Source organism: Schistocerca cancellata, chromosome 2 (genome assembly GCF_023864275.1).
Source record: "Schistocerca cancellata isolate TAMUIC-IGC-003103 chromosome 2, iqSchCanc2.1, whole genome shotgun sequence".
Lineage (NCBI taxonomy): Eukaryota > Metazoa > Arthropoda > Insecta > Orthoptera > Acrididae > Schistocerca > Schistocerca cancellata.
In genome coordinates, this window is record NC_064627.1 from 295,974,921 (window position 1) to 295,994,240 (window position 19,320).

General features: G+C 41.5%; 1 protein-coding gene across 1 annotated transcript in view; it reads right to left on the reverse strand.

The window, feature by feature from the left end:
* Positions 1-13,701: 13,701 nt before the first annotated feature.
* LOC126161663 (ATPase H(+)-transporting accessory protein 2) overlaps positions 13,702-19,320 on the reverse strand; it is an 86,306-nt gene continuing 80,687 nt past the window's right edge. Inside the window, exon 8 of the mRNA XM_049917658.1 lies at positions 13,702-14,177. Within this exon, the coding sequence (XP_049773615.1) occupies positions 14,098-14,177 (80 nt within the window). The 3' untranslated portion in view covers positions 13,702-14,097. The remainder of the gene's footprint in view (positions 14,178-19,320) is intronic.

Sequence of the window (19,320 nt, forward strand, 5' to 3'; positions counted from 1 at the left end):
CAGATAGTGTACAGGCACCATCTTCTGGCACTGAACAAAAAATATCTTACAGTATTTTGATTTCTGATATATTACAAATTGTTGCCTTAATATTTAGTTAAACAGGCAAACTTCAGTGTTGCCATGTAATTGGGTTAGGTCAGAATATAAAATGCTATAACAAACTTTTTCACCAGTGGCACAAGATGGTCTACGTATATGACAGACTAGTATTAACTCCACAAAATTTGACAATACAGGATTGTGTAGCTTTATAAATATGTTTTTCATGAAAATATTTGCTTTTAAAGGTTTTTGCTCTTGTTTGAATGAAGTCTTACTACCATGACAGAAGGCCACATGGACAAACTGCACAACAGAAATACAGCATTCCTCTAACTGACATGGTTGTTTGGTCAGTGAAATTTGTCATGGTGGGGCTGTAGCAGCATCACAGCTGTGGATCTCCTAGGTCACTCCCACTAGAGGAAAATTCTGTTGTGGCACCACAGCTCTATGACTTTTGCCTGTCATAGTGAAATACACCCTGCAGTCATCAGACAACGACCAGACACTCCTGTTACACTGGCCAAGAGAATTTTTGTCATAATCAGTGTGAACAATATCCTTAGCACAGATGTGGTTTCTGTGTTCAAAAATAAAATTAGTTACTGTCAATTGTCAAAACCATAAAACCTGGACTACGGGGCAATGGAAGAAAGTTATGTGATTGGATGTGTCTTGTTTCACAGTTTCCAACTTCAGGCTGAGTTTATATCCCAAGAGAGAAAAATGGAATGTGTTCGTTAAGATTTGGACAGACTTACCATGATATTCCATGGACGACATGGTTACTTTGCAAGGTCGAATCACTGCCAAGGATTATGTGACCATTTTGGCTGATCAGGTCCATCCCATGATGATGCAGTGTTCCATGAGACAGAGTCCCTCCTGTTCACAAAGCTTGGATTTGTTCAGGGCTCATTTCGTGAGCACGAGAATGAATTGTCATTTCTCCCCTGGCCACCAGATCTCAATGTTATTAAGCCGTTATGGTCTTCTTTTGAGAGAAGGGTGTGTGATCCCTATTCACCTCCACCTTCATTACCTGAACTTGCCACTATTTTGCAGGAAGAATGGTGAAAGATTCTCTTGAGAACCATCCAGGACCCGTATTTATCCATTCTGAGATGATTGGAAGCTGTTTTGAATGCCAATGGTTTTCCCACAACATATTAGGCATGATAATGTGTTTCATTTGTGATGTTTCCATAATTTTGTCCATACACCTTGGTGCTGACCCAATATGTCCAGATAACTGCTATCCACAGAGATAAACGAGACGACTACAAGTAAAAAATAACATGTTAGGAATAAATTACTCCCTTAACAGAAGAATTAAGGTGGTATGAACTGTACATTAAAGCTGAAGAAATTGCAAAAAGGTAGGAAATTAAGGAGATTGGAACCGGATAAGTTGAAAGAACTAGAGGTTACTGGAAGTTTCAGAGTGAGCATTAGGCAATGGATGGCTAGAACAGTGGAAAGGAACACAGTAGTCGATGAATGGGTAACTTTAAGAGATGAAACAGTGAAGGCAGCAGAGGATCAAATAGGTAAAAAGACCAGGTCTAGTAGAAATCCTTAGATAACACACGAGATATTGAATTTAAATCATGAGAGGAGAAAATTTAAAAATGCAGCAAATGAAACAGGTGAAAGGGAAAACAAATGTCTAGAAAATGAGATTAGCAGGAAGTGCAAAATGGCTTAGAAGAAATGGCTAGAGAACAAATGTAAGGACTTAGAAGCATTTTTCACTAGGGGAAAGATAGATACCAACTACAGGAAAATTAAAGAGGCCTTTGGAGAAAAGAGAAGCAGCTGTGCAAATATCAAGAGCTCAGATGGAAAACCAGTCCTAACCAAAGAAGGGAAAGATGAAAGATGGATGGAATATATAGAGGGTCTGTACAAGGAATATGAAGTTGAAAACAGTATTACAGAAAGGGAAGAGGGCATAGATGAGGATGAAATGGGAGATATGATACTGCAAGAAGAATCTGACAGAGCACTGAAAGACCTATGTTGATACAAACCCCCGGGAGTAGGCAACATTCCATCAGAACTAGTGATATCCTTGGGAGAACAAGCCATGACAAAATTGTTTCATCTGGTGTGCAAGGCATATGAGACTGGTGAAATGCCCTCAGATTTCAAGAAGAATGTGAAAATTGCAACTCCAAAGAAGCAGGTGCTGGCAAGTGTGAAAATTACTAAACTATCAGTCTAATAAGTCATGGCTGCAAAATACTAACACTAATTCTTTACAGAAGAATGGAAAAACTAGTAGACATCGACCTCAGGGAAGATCAGTTTGGATTTCAGAGAAATGTAGGAATACACGAAGCAATACTGACCCAACGACTTACTTTAGAATATAAGTTAAGGATAGGCAAATGCAAGTTTATAACATTTGTAGGCTTGGAGAGAGTTACGGCAATGTTGCCTGGTATACTCTCTCTGAAATTCTGAAGGTAATAGGGGTAAAATACAGGGAGTGAAAGGCTATTTACAACTTGTAGAGAAACCAGATGGCAGTTATAAAGAGTCAGGGAGCATGAAAGAGAAGCAATGGTTAAGAATGGAGTGAGACAGGGTTGTAGCCTATCTCTGATGTTATTCAATCTGTACATTGAGCAAGTAGTAAAGGAAACTTAAGAAAATTTGGAGTAGGAATTAAAATTCAGGGAGAAGAAATAAAAACCTTGAGGTTGTGATTCTATCAAAGGCAGCAAAGGACCTGGAAAAGCAGTTAAATGGAATGGACAGTGTCTTGAGGATATAAGATTAACACAAAAAAAGCAAAACAAAGATAAAAGAGCGTAGTTGATAAAATTAGGTGATGCTGAGGGAATTAGATTAGTAAGCATGACACAAAGTAGTCAAGCAGTTTTGCTATTTGGGCAGCAAAATAACTGATGACGGCTGAAGTAGGGTACTCTCCACTACACACTTTATGGTGGATTATGGAGTATAGGTATAGATGTAGATATAAAATGTAGACTGGCAACAGCAAGAAAAGGGGATCAGAAATTTAATATTAGACGGAAGCAGCAGGAGGCCAAGAGATGAGTATTGCAAGCAGATTCAGTAGGATGTAGGTTCAGTAGTTGTCTGGAAGTGAAGAAGCTAGCACAGGATAGATTAGCACGGAGAGCTGCACTAAAAGTCTTCAGACTGAACACCACCACAACAACAACAACAACAACCACAACAACAACTGCTTGGATACACGAAAGTGTGTACTTGTACTGCAGCTTCAAGCACAAGGTGCCAACTTAAGGCTTAGAGTACATAAAATTTATTTAGTGTCTATTGGAAACAGATAAGACACTGTTTTCAGCTTTGCCAATAATTTCAGTACATTTAGCACCAAGGGCGTAAGACATAAAATGGCAGTGATGACATTTTTCCAGTACAAACTCTGTGAATAGGCTGCTTAAATTAAAAACATAATTGTGACCAATGATGAAAAAATAACTAGTCCATAGTCAAATAGCAATGTGAGACTATAAGACATGAAAGTATAGATTCCTCAAAATTACTCAAGAAAGTATTAGATTCACTGAATCTCACACACCCACACTATGAGTGCACCAGCACAGTGAGAAAAATAGTGTCTTGAGCATGAAATTTTAATTGCTGTGATGGTTGCAACATGGTTCTCCACATCAGTTTGGGGAACATCAAACATGATAATGTGATGCTAGATGCAGCATCAGGACAGGTGTGCAGGGCATGAAAGGGGAGAGGAAAAGAACTATTCAAGTACTAGCTGTGAAGGGGGTGGGGGGGGGTGGTGGAAGGAAGGAACTAGGAAAGAAAGAGGACAGGGGCAGGTTGAGGGCAGGGACTGGCTGCAGTTGTGGCCAGAGGGGTTTCAAGAAGGGGTATGTTGGAGGGACAATTCATCAGCATCCTGACAGACAGCTGGTTACTGGTCATACCCCTGTAGAATGCCGTGAAGTAGTTGCAACTATAGTAGAGTTGCCGTAAGTTGATCCCTGACAGTTGCAGTTGTGCCTGCCTTAACCAATATCATAATATGATTTTGTAAACGTCTCTATGTCAATGCCGCAGTTTTGTCACAGCTCTATACATGCTATTATTTTTGCCTGCAGCCATTTGCACTTTGCATTTCAAAGCTGGCAACAGTACTGCTAGCTGTCAGGGATATTCTAACACCGACTACGTTCGAAGACTGCGTAGCTGCTTTCACAGGTGTTCCTGTCTTTGATGGGGTAGGTAATGTCTGTGAAGGGACTGCAGAAGGTGGGAATGGGAGGGTGTATGGGACAAGTCTTGCATCAAAGTCTTTTACAGTGATATGAGCCAAGGGACAAGGGGTTGGGAGCAGATATGGAATAATAACAGACAAGAACATTGCTTAATTTGGGTGGGTGGCAGAATACCTTTGTTGGAAGGGTAGGGAAGACAATGCAGAGAATATTTCTCATTTCAAGGTACAATGAGAGTAAAGGAAATGCTGGTGAAGAACACAATTCTGTTGCTCCAGTTTGGATGTTACAGGATCATGAGAGGTATACTGCTTTGTATTCGGTCTGTACATACGTGAGAGATTGTAGCTGATGAGAGAGACTGCAAGAGGGATCTGTTTCTGGACAAGGAGAGAAGGTAATTTAAGTATGCAAAGGCCTCATCAAGACCCTCAGGATATTTGGAAAAGGACTTTGCATCACTGCAGATGTGCAGATCACAGGTGGGTAGCCTGTTGGGAAAGGGACTTCTTGGTGTAGGATGGCAAGTAGCTGTTGAAATAGGGACAATATTGGTTGTTGGTAAGATAGATGTGGAATGAGGTACTGAGGCAGCCATCTGCAAAATGGGAGACTGGCATCAAGGAAGGTGGCTTGTTGACTGATTAAGACTGGTTTACACAAATGTGGAGGGGGGAAGATGTGTCTAATAGTTAACACATTGTCAACACAATAAAATTTTCACAAGTTTCTTGCCGCATTGCAGAATTTGTCTAGAGACTCATTCCCATACTGCCACACCCTGTGCATGTTGTCAGTGTACCTGTAGAAGTTCTTAGGGGACTGAGGTGCTACACTTAGTGCAGTCTCTCTAAAGTCGTCCACAGAAAAGTGCATCACAACAGGTGATAGACGTGAGCTAATTGTAACTCCATCAAAACCTTACAATGGACAGCACTACGTCTCCCTACATTGCATGGAAACATTGCACAATGTAAGACTCTACCCGGAGAGTGAATCAGCACTGGCTAATCACAGCTTAATGGAAAAGCACACACTCAGTTTTGAAAAGACATCTGTCATCTGCTCAGCTAAACGTTTCTGAGACACCATTTTTACAAAGGGAATCAAGGTACGAGTGCTGAATCTTGTTAACTGAGATAAAGCCTTTGAACTAATAAGAGGGTAGGCTACAGTCCGCACCACATAGGACAGCAGACATAAATTACCAGCCATGCAAATTGGCCAGACCACACTTAAAAAGTTGTGGAGCATCTGTTGCAAGATTTAAATGCCCAGGGCCACTACCTACACAAGGAGAAAGACTGGGATATATTGACACTTCAATGCATGACAGAAACACACAGTAGCCTTTTTGAAACATTGCACTCACACCGTGATCTTATGGGGGAGAAGATATGAGGTTCTGGAGAAATGTGGATTGGGTGACCTCACCCTCAGTGCACACCATAAAGATGTCACCAATGAATCTAAACCAGATGAGGGGTTTGGGATTCTAAGTAGTGCGGAAGGATTCATCTAGATGGCCCACAAACAAGCTGGCATGGGTGTGCCCATGACTGTACTGCAGTTTCGATTGTAAGTGAGGTCTTCAAAGGAGAAATAATTATGGGTGAAGATATTGCAGGTATTTGTGAGCGTGAAGGAAGCTGTGAATTTGGAGTCAGTCGAGTGTTGGAATCAAGTAGTGATCAATAACGGCAAGGGTGTGGGCATTGGGGGGTGTTTGTGTGTGAGGTGGAAGCATCCATACTGATGAGCAGGGCTCTAGATGGTAAAAAGACAGGAACTGCGGGGAGTCTGTAGAGGAAATGGTTATCGTCTTTAGTACAGGAGGGAAAGTATTAGCTGTGCTGTTTGTACTAACGTATTTTTACTTGTTTAGATAATCAAGCTGTCATGACAGCCTTCATCCAACAGGGTGCAGGGTGGGGGGGGGGGGAGGAAGGGGCGGAGGGCAGAGTAGGGAGAATATGAGGTGTAACGTGTCACTTTGGAGACACTGCTGTATTATTTCATTTGTCTCTATCCGACAAAGGATAGTTGTGACCCTGAGAAAGTATTTTGTTATTTTGGTAACCAAGAATGTTTAGGACCAGATATTGCGCAGGAAATTTTCTGTTTCTTTTGCGCATGTCATCAGAGCAAAAGCGGATGCAGCAAATCTGCAAGGGAGGGGTGATGAGCAGTTGGATCCTGTACATGGAGGCACCTGCTGGTCAGGGCAGTTATTCCGTGAAAACATCGTGCTACCTCAGATTTGCTGTGGACCATGGAATCTCTCTGTGCAAGACAATGGTCATGATGCCCCTTGTCAAGAAAAACAAAGAATACACAGAGCGAAAAGTGACCTGCCTAATGGTTATTATGACCTTTGTTGAAGTTGTACACTGTAACATGGAATGTATATTACACAGGTGAAATATGTGCATGATACAGAAGCAGCATGTGAATTTATTTTGTAGTGACTAGTGTCTGAGATTTCCAGCTGGCATGGGCTTCGAGAAAGAAGTCTCCTGATACAGCTACATGATCCAGTGAAACGGTTAATAAAGATAAGTAACAGCGACCACAAGAACTTGCACACAGTCAACTTCCATATGACACCTGAACAATGGTCTTCACAGTAACCATCTATTGGTTGGGTGGTTGGTTGGTTGATTGATTGATTTATTTATTGATTGGGGGAGGGGGGGCAGGACAGATGGGGGGAGGGGACCAAACAGAGAGGACATCAGTACCGCGATTCAAGGAGGCAGAAACTAATTGAGGAACAACACCAAAGGTACAGTCCAGTCACTTGGAAAGGAAAATGGGCAAATGAAGAGGTAGAAGGAACGTCAAGGTGACAGAAAGAGTAAATAATATGAGGGGTAGGGGGGCGAGAGGGGTGAGAGCAAGGTGCATCCCAGAGGCACTACACATGATGGGGCACCAGCACTGCCACTGTCGCATCCTGATACCCACACCAAACCACGATCGCAACACAATGGGGACACCACCAGGAAGAGAAGATACAAGAAAAGGGGAAACAAAACAGCATGAAAGATCACACAAAATGTAGGGAAAAGGGGAGGAATATCCTGGCCACTGTGGAGGCAAGGCTGAAGGCTTCACAAACTAATGCCAACACTCCAACAAGGGACTCCAATTCCAGAAGGCACTTCAGATACTTAAATCTGGGAGGACAAACCACTTTTGCAAAGAAAACTGAGGACAGATGTGACCATGTGATGGTCATCTGTTAAAATCCGGGACAAGGAGAGTGGGAGGGTGTACCTAGTGTGAGGCGTTGAAATGTGAAGGCAGTCCAGCAAAATATGGAGCACCTTGAGGGAGGGCCCACAGCTACAAAGTGTGTGGGGGTGGGGGCAGCACATAAAGCAGTGGGGAGGGGGTGGGGGAGCACACAAAGAGAGAGAGAGAGAGAGAGAGAGAGAGAGAGAGAGAGAGAGAGAGAGAGAGAGAGAGAGAGAGAGAGAGAGAGGGGGGGGTTACAGAGTAAAGTAGAGGACAGAATGCCTAATGGTGGGAGTCCCCCTTAACAGCCAAAGTTTACTCGACAGGGCAATGGACCATTGTACAGTGACAGAAATGCACTACCCACGATTTAAGGGGGAAGGGGGGGGGGGGGGGGCAGAACTGAAATCCGTGTTAAAAGTGTCCATGTGCCAGTTGGCACCCTGGACTTGTCACTTCACAGAGGCCTCCAAGTGGGAACTAGCCTGGATGCAGAAATCATCCACATAGATAGCAGGGGTAACCAATTGGGGACATTAATCCATTAAACATTCCCTGCATTCAGTGCATAGGTCGCTTTTGTTATGGCTGTACAGCTTGCCAAATTCTGCTGCCTGTGCTGAAAGACAGAATTCTGGCCAATATTTCATAAGCATCATTTGATTTTTCAGAAACTATTAGGTGGAAAAAATTTGATTTTTGCAAAGCCTACAGCCTGATAACTTCATTTAATAAAGAACTGAACTTCTTTTCATTCTCTGTCATACTTACTGCACTGCATCAAATTAAGTAGAACATTGCACGAAATATTGACAAGGTTGTAGAGGTAAAAACACATGCGTAAACTTTGCATATGGTTGATTTTAACACATACAGTGCAGTGAATGAAGTGTAGATAAGATATAAAAATTTCATTTAAAACTGGGAGTATAGAGATATCTCATTTTGTTCTCAAGTTACTGGGTTTTATATCCAAAAGTCGACTGTGCATGATGCGCCCAATCAGTTCCTTGCACAATGCGAATCATTTGAGCATAACAACTGTGATATCTGAAATGATTCAAGATGTTGAAATGAGGCATTTTGCAAATGACAGCACACAATTAGGCACAGATGTTTTAAGATAAATACCTGAAACATTTTTATTCACTAAGTTATGGAAGTAATGCTTCGACAGCAGTAACACATGAATGGCTCAGAATGCGGACAGACAGTCATAGACCCCAAGTAGCACATGTATATACATCCACAGTACCTGGGCTGTGGCATAGCATATGTGTATACACACCCACAGCATCAAAAATATTAATAGAGATGAGGAAAATACCACTTAACATGGTGCCCTGTGGAATGCTATTCTCCTAGGCCCACAAGAGAGAAGAAATGTGCTAACCTGAACTCCAAACGACCGATGGAACTAACTGATGAGACCCCACTCATGGAGTGTAAGAAAAATGTGATAGCACCAAGCCGTTTCGTAGGCTCTACTAAGGTCAAAGAAAACTGCGACAAGATGGCAGTGCTGAGAAAAGACCAGCCAAACAGCAGTTTCCAAACAAAACTTATGATTGATGGGAAACTATCCCTCCTGAAAGCAGCACTGGTGACTAAACAAAAGGTCCCAAGATTAGAGGCTCCGACAGAGCCACTGTATGTTCAATTAACTTGCAGAGGATGTTGGTCAAACTGATCGGCCAGCAACTCTCGAGGGACGATGGACACTTACCAGGCTTAAAAACAGGAACCCACGATACTATCCCTCCACTGAAAGGGACAAACACCTTGTAGCCAGATACAGTTAAACAACTGGAGAAGATATTGTCATTGTGGAGGAGAGAGGTGTTGAAGCAATTCTGAATCATGGGAAGAGGTGAGTGCCACAAAAAGTTCCCATTCAGTAACAGGTTCATGTAGAATATTTCCTGACAAAGGGTAAAATTTAAGTGGGAAGCTTCAGCCTACTGTTTCTGGAGGAGGAAGTCAGCCAGATAGGATGCTGACATCAATGCCATCTGAAAAGGGTTGCAAGGGGTGCTGTGAGAGCTGATGGATCCACACAAAGGCCACAAGGTAGGGCATGGCCCAGGATGGGAGATGGCCACTGACAACTTTGTGAGAGCATGGAACGCAGCCTACACCTGTGATGAAGGGACAGAAGTACCTAGGGAGAAGAAAGCGTTCCCAATGCACCCGTTTGCTCTGTTCGATTAAGCACTGGGCTTCGGCATTAAGACATTTAATGGTAATCAGACCAGTGAAGGATGGGTGCCACTGAAGATGCTGCAAGGCTCTATGCTGATCATGGATGGTGATGGCAATGGCTATTCTCCATTACAGGACCAGCAGGTAACCAACAGAAATCTCTAGCTTTTCAACACACAAAATCCACAACTCAGTACTAGACTGTAAGGAAACTGAAAATTGTAGCAGTGCCATTCAAGGAAATTTGCAATATATTTGACATTTCCTGTAATTCACAACATAAAATAAGTTTACATGCCTTACTGTTCCAGGGAAACTACATATCTCTTTATTATCCATTTGTACCTAGTACCTACTCATACATCATGCAAAACCACACACACACACACACACACACACACACACACACACACACACACACAAAAAATAAATACCATTTTCACAGTAGCTGCGAGTTTGAAAGTGCTCATTAAATTTGTACTATAAAATGCAACAACATGAACAAAGGTTCCAAAATTTGCTGACTGAAGAAATGTGCTGAGTGCTCAGCAAATATTCACTTTTACTGGACTATCACAAGATAACTTCATGTTAAGCAAGTAACAAGATATGAGTGGTTGAAAGTGTATTTTGGTCTCACGCCAAGTGTCTCCTGAATATGGGTGCAATGACACATTTTTGCACAGTAACAGGGACATTCTCCACCACTGATTTGACAGTCTGCTCTCGCAGGCTCTGTCGAATGGGAGGTTGCAGGTGACCTCCACTCCAGTGAGCACTTTCCTATTACTGTCTGCCTTTTACAAGAAATGGGGCCTGAGGGAAAAAGTCACCAAAGTGGATACTATCCAAGGCAAACTGGATGCTTTATAGCCTGCTGGCTGTGCTTGAGTGTAGAGACAGTGTCCAAGGCTGGGTGGGTCACATTACCAATGTAATCCATGCTGCTGCTGCTGATGCATCTTTACCTAAATTGTCAGGCCATCACAGAAGGCAATGTGCTCCTTGGTGGTACTATCAGTGTCATTTGGGCTATATCAGACAGGCAGACGGCACTGCACAGGTTCAAGCATTGTTCACCAGCAGAGAATCTTCGAGCCTTTCTGTTAGTGAGAGCAAAAGCCTGACGACCGGTGAAGGAGAGCAAGCAGCACTCAAGGTGAGAGTTTCTGAAGTTCATTAATTGGTCAACTTCTGGCACTGCAGTATAGGAATCTGTAAGGAAGATACTGTATCTGGGAAACAGATGTCATGTCCATTAGCTGCCATACAGGACAATGGAGACATCTCTAAGTTTGGGAGAGGAGATGTCTTGCTTTTGCCTCCAACAATAATGAGGTCTATAACCTCCCATTTTCCATGTGGGAACTGGACACAGCATCAACTACAGGTCACGAGACTGCCCCAGGGCTAGACTTAATAAATTACGGTATGCTAGGGCGCCTTAACCCCAAATCTAAGGAAATCTTATTTGCTTTCTTTAATAAGATATGGAGATATGGGGAATATGCTGTCCCTTGGAGGGAATCCATAATGACCCCATTCTTAAACAAGGGAAGGACCGCACATTCCCAGGTGGCTCACTGAGTGTCGCTCTTGCCTGCTGTGTAGGAAAGACACTACAGCAGATGATCAACTGCCAACTAGTCTGGACTATAGAATCTTGAAATCTCCTCAGTCGTTTCTAGTATGGGTTTAAATGATATGGTTTCACTCTTGATAACCTCACCATACTGGAGGCAGCTGTACAGGAGTTATTCCTACAAAAGCAGCATTTAATATCCGTATTTTTTGCACTGAAAAGGCATATGACACTACATGGAGAGAGAATATACTTTGTCAACTATATGACGGTGTTTTGTGGCCGCTTCCGCCTTTTTCTGTGGTCCTTTCTCGCTGAACGTTATGTTTTGTACAGAGTCAGGAATACTCTTTCCAGCAGCTTTCCTCGAGTTCATGGTATCTCACAGGGGAGCGTTTTAAGTGTGACTTTGCTCATAGTTGCAATCAGCAGCATATCCTCTGCAGTTAGGAGTCCTGTGTACAGCTCATTGTTTGCGGATAATTTCTCTATTTTCTGCTCCACTTTAATCCCTTGTCTTCCTCTCATCAGTTACAATTGACACTTAAGACTGCAAGAATGGTCCATTTGGATGGGTTTTAATTTCTCCGCACAGAGAACAGTATATACTGATTTTAATAATGGTTGTTCTCTTTTTACAACTCCAGAACTGAGACTGAGGGACACTTACATTTTAAGGAGACTGTGTGGTTTTTACATGTGTTATCTAATAGCAAACTTACTTGGCTGCCACATGTCTAGGAGCTCTAAATAAGAGCCCTTAAACACTGAATATCATGAAATGCTTGAATGGGAAGAACTGGGGTACAGATAGACCCGAAGGCATCACAAGCCACAGGAGCCTACAGGACATCCCCTATAGCTAGACTGCGTGCAGAGGTAGTGGATCTGCCATTAGCTGCTCAGTGGCGGTTCCTCATAACTAACCAGATGCTCAAGCTCCAGTCATTTCTGACTTCCCTTCAACTATTAATACGTGCAAATACTTGGAATGACTATCGCACTTATCAACAAGGGATGAAACTGTACGATATAGGGGCAAAGCAGCATTTATTGGATCTAGGAAGGTCTTCAAACAAACAAACAGAGGGAGGGTTGGTGCAAGGCTCTACTCTGGTTGTTACTTAAACAGAAGAATTTCGGATTTGACAGAGTGCACCACATTGTTCACTCTAGACTACGTTTTTAAGAATAAATTTATTACCATTTTAACTGAGTACAAGGACTTTAATGTACTATGTACAGATAGCTCCAAAGAGAGGGATGTTACTGGCTGTTCTGTAATTTTTCCCATCTCTGCCTTCAGGTTCCGTCTGCCCAGTGAGTTCACTATCTTCGACACAAAACCCTAAGTGATTCTTAAAGCTGGGGACCAGATGAAGCGTGAACGAGGATCCAAATTCCTCATCTGCTCTGACTCACTTAATGCACTGCAGGCAATCCAGTCAATGTACACAGCAGATAGATCTGTTCAGAAAATCCACGACACCACCCTGCGGTTGCAAAGACAAAGAAAGGAGGTCTCATTCTGCTGGGTACCAGGGTATGTGGGTATTCCTGCGAATGAATCAGCTGATACGGCAGCCAAGGAGGCATGTACCCTTCTCAATCTGACTGACTGCCTTATCCCTCTGCACACTGCTCTGTCATTGCTGCAAAGATCTGTCATGTGTCTTTGGGAGGAACAGTGACTGGGAGTGATGGAAAATAAGTTGCAATCAATAAGAGAGGCCAAGGACGTGGCACACCTCCTGGTCAGTTAGAATTCATGAACTTTGTTCAATGTGATTTCGAATAGGACACGGCATCCTGACCAATGGCTTCCTTCTCAGATGCGAAGAACCACCTACTTGTGATGCATATGGTGTGCTGATTACAGTTCGCCACATTTCAAGTGATCGTATTTTATGTAACGACAAAAGAGTACAAGCTGGTTTACTGACAAACCCGCACTCAACTTTAGGTGATAACGAGCTGAACGTGGCACATGTTTACAATTTTATGTTTTGTCTTTTCTTCCACCTAAGCTTTTAGGTCAAAGCTTTTAATATGTTAGAGGATGACTGGCTCATTCAGTTATTTTCATGATCCACCAATCTTCTTTTCAGAACTTGCCTCTTATCTTAGTGGCTGTCCAGATCTGATGTAACTGTTTTTAGTGGTCTGCCTTGACTCACTTGCTCCACTGTACCGTTCAGAGGAATTGTCTATGTTTGTGTCATGTAAAAGAGTATGAGGGAGCTTATGTGATCTCACACTGTATTTTAGGCTATCCTCATTTTGTGTGCTCAAGCTCCATGTGTGTCATCCAGTCAATGTCCAGGTACTGATGACCGTGATGTTTATTGTCCTAAAGATGCAATAACAAATGAGATATGAATTCTTTACTTATGATTTGTTTGTTTACTTTATTCTCATTCTTTTCTTCCCATGTAAGTCACAACACTACATATCAAATACAAATATCTTTATGAACAGCTCTTTTATCTTAATTTACTATACAAATAAATAGTTTAAAGAATAGTAAAAGCATATATTACAAATTTTAACACTGTACACAAACAATATATGATGAACAATACTGATATTCAGTTTCCATGTGGATACTGTGCATACAAAATTGGTAACATATTTTACACATAGAACAAATTGTTTAATCTACATTATATTTACAACTAATTTTTTTCGCTCCCATATTCCATTCACTCGTCTATTACAACAGTAATAAATCCAACACCTTTATCAATAGCTAAATGTATGCAATTTTTATGAAAATGGAATGACACAAATATCCTAATTGTCTTTCTTCATACGATTACTCGTCATTCTGTAAATAATGGAATCACGTCCAGGGTCCATAGTAGAAATAGCAGCTGGAAAAATTCAAACAGGTTCTTGAGAATAGCAAAAATTTAACAAACTGAATGCACATTAAACATAATAATACCTTGAGAAAATGAAACTAACTGCAAACACAAAATTGTGAATTAGTACACCATTTGGGGATACAGGGAAAGACTAAAACATCTGTCACAGTTACAATTTTCTGAAGTCATACCAAAATCTCACTACCTACCAGCTATTTCTCCCATTTCCTCTTTCCCTTTCTACACCATACAAGATGCAAGAAATTCCATTTAGCTGACGATCACATGCACGGAGCAGTGGATGGCAGCCGTGGACACACCACACACCATTGACAAACCAGATGTGTATTTCTAGTCTACTACCGCAGTACTAAACTCAAAATGTATGAAAATAAATTTTGTTCTCATCCATGTCACACAAGGAGATGCTGAAACTGGCTGCCATTGTTTCCCAACACATTTCTATCACCCACTGAAGAAATTATTCATCACATGATGTAATTCTCATTGACAAGCTGGTTTAACTGACCCACAAATATTATCCTTGAGTTCCTGTATTGTGTGCAGATTTCATGTGTACTCTCTATCCTTTAGTGCTCTCCACACATAGAAAACACTTGGGGCTAGATCAGGACTTTGAGTGGGCCGGATATTGTTGCTAATGAGACACAGAATGCATAATGAATTGCATGCAGATGAACACTGGCCTTATGTGCCCTTGTCAAATCCTTTTGAAAAAAAAACCCACAGCTTTACTATCTTTCACTCAGATCAGTAACAAATGGATCCAAAATGTTTCACACATATCCTTCACAGTTAACCGTGTCTTTAAAAAAAATTGGGCCTATTATTTTCCGATCATGAAGGCGTTCCCCTTTAAGCACAATAGGTCTATTGGTGCTCGAATGTCTATTGTTTTATGGAATTAACACAGGTGTAAATGAAACCAAGCACCGACTGACTGGAAACAGACTGGGATAAGGATCCCTTTTTCCATCAAGCACTTCTTTCAAAACTCCTTCGCAATATCTAACCCCACATGGGATCACCAGATTTAAGTTCTTGCACTACTGTTACAAAGCCCAAGTAACTTGGCAGGTCTTTTTACAGAGGTGCAAGAAATTTGAGTTTGCTGTGGAAGATGTGTACAAGACTTTTTAGGGGAATTTTCAAGGCAGTATGCAATGTGAAACTTCCTGGCAGATTAAAACTGTGTGCCCGACCGAGACTCGAACTCGGGACCTTTGCCTTTCGCGGGCAAGTGCTCTACCAACTGAGCTACCGAAGCACGACTCACGGCCGGTATCCACAGCTTTACTTCTGCCAGTATCTCGTCTCCTACCTTCCAAACTTTACAGAAGCTCTCCTGCGAACCTTGCAGAACTAGCACTCCTGAAAGAAAGGATATTGCGGAGACATGGCTTAGCCACAGCCTGGGGGATGTTTCCAGAATGAGTATGCAATGTCATTGAGATCAGCTTCTGTGAGCACTGCACATTGTTGTTTATGCTTTTTGTCATGAACACCTCCCATTTCACAAAATTTATTCACCAATTTGTGAATTACATCACAATCCAGAATTTGAACACCTGGACACTCCAGTTCAAACAATCTCTGGACAACATGAGCGGACGCTGTACGCACCTACTAATCATAAACTAACGCATATTGTGGAATTAATTTTGTCTTGCCATTGTAGCATTTGCAGACTTCACTGCAACACTCGCTATGTTTGTTTCACTTTCCGAATGATATTGGCTGAAAAGATGCATAGTGCGGCATTAACAGGGATAAGGGTAATCCATTCGACTGGCCCGCAAACACAACCTCACGCACATAGTTATCAGATAAATGGAATACTCTAGACATTCACCCTTCGAACTTTCTAATTAGATCATACACACTTACCAACTCATCTCATTTTTAACAATTTTATTCTTTTTTTCCCTCCAACAGATTTCTACTTTAGCTTCATTTCACAACTTCATCAAAGAGCAAGCAACCAATGGGACATCCCACACACATCAGCTGACTTCTTTCACCACAAACAGATGAGTCATCCATTGAAAATAAAAATATTCTGCTATAAAGCAGACAGTTACCATACACAACTCATCTTAGTGTCTTCCATTACCAATAACATTTATGTTCACTTATGGATACTGCTACAGAGGACACACTAGATTCCCACCACTAATCTGGCAAAAGATCAAAGCTGTGGCCTTTCTCATTTACTTCTTAGCACTACAGTCCATGAAGCATTCAGGCCTCTAGTACTAAACTGGATTAACCTTCTGTCCTCAGATTTTTGGTCCTGCATTCGCTTTAAATCTCCTCCTATGTTTTCTAGGCTTTCCTCTAGCTATTTCTCTTCTTTCTCCTGGTTTGACTAGGAATATCTTCACTATTTTTGCTTTTGGCATTCTTTCTACATGCTATGTCCACTTAAATCTCTCTCTCTCTCTCTCTCTCTCTCTCTCTCTCTCTCTCTCTCTCTAACTTACTAGCACTCCTGCTTCCTCTTACAGGTGTTCATGTTCTTCATTCTAAGTGGACACATGTTCTCTGTTTTCATATACTGGTACATACATTTTCCATAATTATGTGAAGAACAGTAAAACCAACACATCTTAATCTTTATATTGTCTATCTCCATTTCACTATTTCTACCCATTTCTTATTCGCCTTTATCTTTCCACCCCTCATTGTTTTTATAATTATCCATACACTTCTTTTTCATCTCAATCTTACTAGTAGATTACCCTTCTTTTCAATGGTGCTTGTCCGCAAACTGTTCCCCCTTATCTCTTAGACAACTGCCTCATTGTGGGATTGTGCTACTAGCTCATAGTCAGAGTCATTTTCTTGAACGAACCACAGACTTTCTCCCATATAGCTCACTGTTTATTTTATACCACCTGGGGTACCCTGGTTTGCTCAGGGAGTTGATATGAGTTTGTGTGGTAGTTGGATTAGAAGGATAAACTTCGAAGTACAAGAGTTAAATTTTTTTTATTGAAAACATATTCTAACTATTTACAATACTTGTTTATAAATAATATTTTTTATTTTGTTGTCCAGGGTGTACATGTACAAATTTTTCGAATTTCCTACACGAGAGCAATCTACGTATAGTTAACTGTGGGAGAAGCAAGAGTTGCTGCCGCAATATTCTAAAGTTCACGCTTGTACTTTTAACTGTAAAACGGTAAGCTAAATCGATTGGAAATTGCAGTCCTTTAAATTGGAATGGCAGTTCAGTAGATATCAGTGGTATTCTATGGATAAATAGTGTGTCCCCCTTGTACTTTCCAGTTGTAAGTTTGGCTTTGCTCATTTTATTACTGACTGATGACCATCCTTGTTCCATTACATAGTTTTGATGAGTTGAGATTTCTGAGTAGTATGATCGGAGATCCAATTTTAAGTTGAAGACAGTGTAATGGTATTCCTGGTACTTGCAAAGAGTTTGGAAATTCTATAGAGAAGTTCACACTTTCTTCAACATTTACCATCGTGTCGATCAATTTGTGTATTCTGTCTTCATCAGGAATTTTCTTTTTAATATTAAAGTTGGTATCGTCTACAATATTATTTCTAGTTGCCTAAATTTCACTTTCAAACAGCCAGTCCAGATTGGTATAACTGAACAATGTTTGGACATGACAGTGATAAATAGGAGCGGTGAGAGCAGATACCTGACGAGCTCTCACAGATATAGGGAAATTGTCAGATAGTCCAGCAGCTGACTGTATCTGGCTCTTTGGGTTCTGGCAGAGCAGCCTCACCCACCTAACATGCTCTTCAGGAGTAGAGCAAGCCAAATTAACTCATGTGGCACTCGGTCAAAGGCCTTTTTGAGGCCAAGAAAGGCCAAGAGTAGATGTTTTTACTTCTCACAGTGCTTTTCGATAAGCAGGTAAGCTGCGTGGATAGCATCTGTCGTCCCACAGCCCTTCACGAATCCACATTGATTGATGGACAGACTAATATTTTGTCGGATCCTATTATCAATGATGCGTTCTAATACTTTCATGCTGTGTGACAAGGCATATTGGGCGGTAGTTGTTACATTCAGCTGGACTTCCTTTCTGCTGCCAAATTGGAACCGTTGTGCTACATGTCCAGTCAGTTGGAATCTTTCCCTCCTCAATGATATTAAAGTAATCCGTCAACCATTCAGCTGAATCCCAGTGTTTTGATTTCCACAAGTCTGCAGAAAGATCGTCTGGCCACTTTGCCTTTCCATTTTTCATTTTTCATTTTCCATAATGCTTCAACAACCTCATCCTTGGTGACTGGTGCAATGGATCCGTCTCCCGGAGTTAACACTGGAATTTGAGCATGTGGAAACTCCTCATTGCAAACTTCCTCCGAGTATTTCCTCTATCACTCTGCTACTTTCTTTCTTTTGGTGATAAGTTTGCCTCCATCTTCGATTCCACAGGCACAAAATCGAAAGAAGCGGCGACAATGAGCCAAAACAGCAGACCCCGTCAGCACGTGACAAACGCTGACGAAGAAGAAAAAGAATGTTTGGACAAATTTGTTTGACGAGTTTGTTTTCAGCAGTCGCTGTGTTGCAGAAATCACTGTTGAGTTTAATGACACTTGTTGTCTGGTCACCAGGATGCATGCCTTCACCCATTTATAGAAGTTGTTGAGCAAAATGTGCTGCTGTTTTATCTTCCGATAGTTCAACAATCATATTTTTTGTTAGTCACAGTATTTGTATGTGTGGCAAGAGACACGACCTTTTTTTTTCTTCTCTCTCTCTCTCTCTCTCTCTCTCTCTCTCTCTCTCTCTCTCTCCAATAACTTTATTATTTGAGATATTTTCACGATGCTTTGCACACACATACAAAAACTCAAAAAGTTTTTTTGGACATTCACCAATGTTCGATATGTGCCCCTTTAGTGATTCGGCAGACATCAAGCCGATAATCAAGTTCCTCCCACACTCGGCGCAGCATGTCCCCATCAATGAGTTCGAAAGCATTGTTGATGCGAGCTCGCAGTTCTGGCACGTTTCTTGGTAGAGGAGGTTTAAACACTGAATCTTTCACATAACATCACTGAAAACAAGTTTCGCACTGAACACATCCTCTTCCATGAGCTGTTGCAACCGCGCCGAAAATTCTAAGCGTTT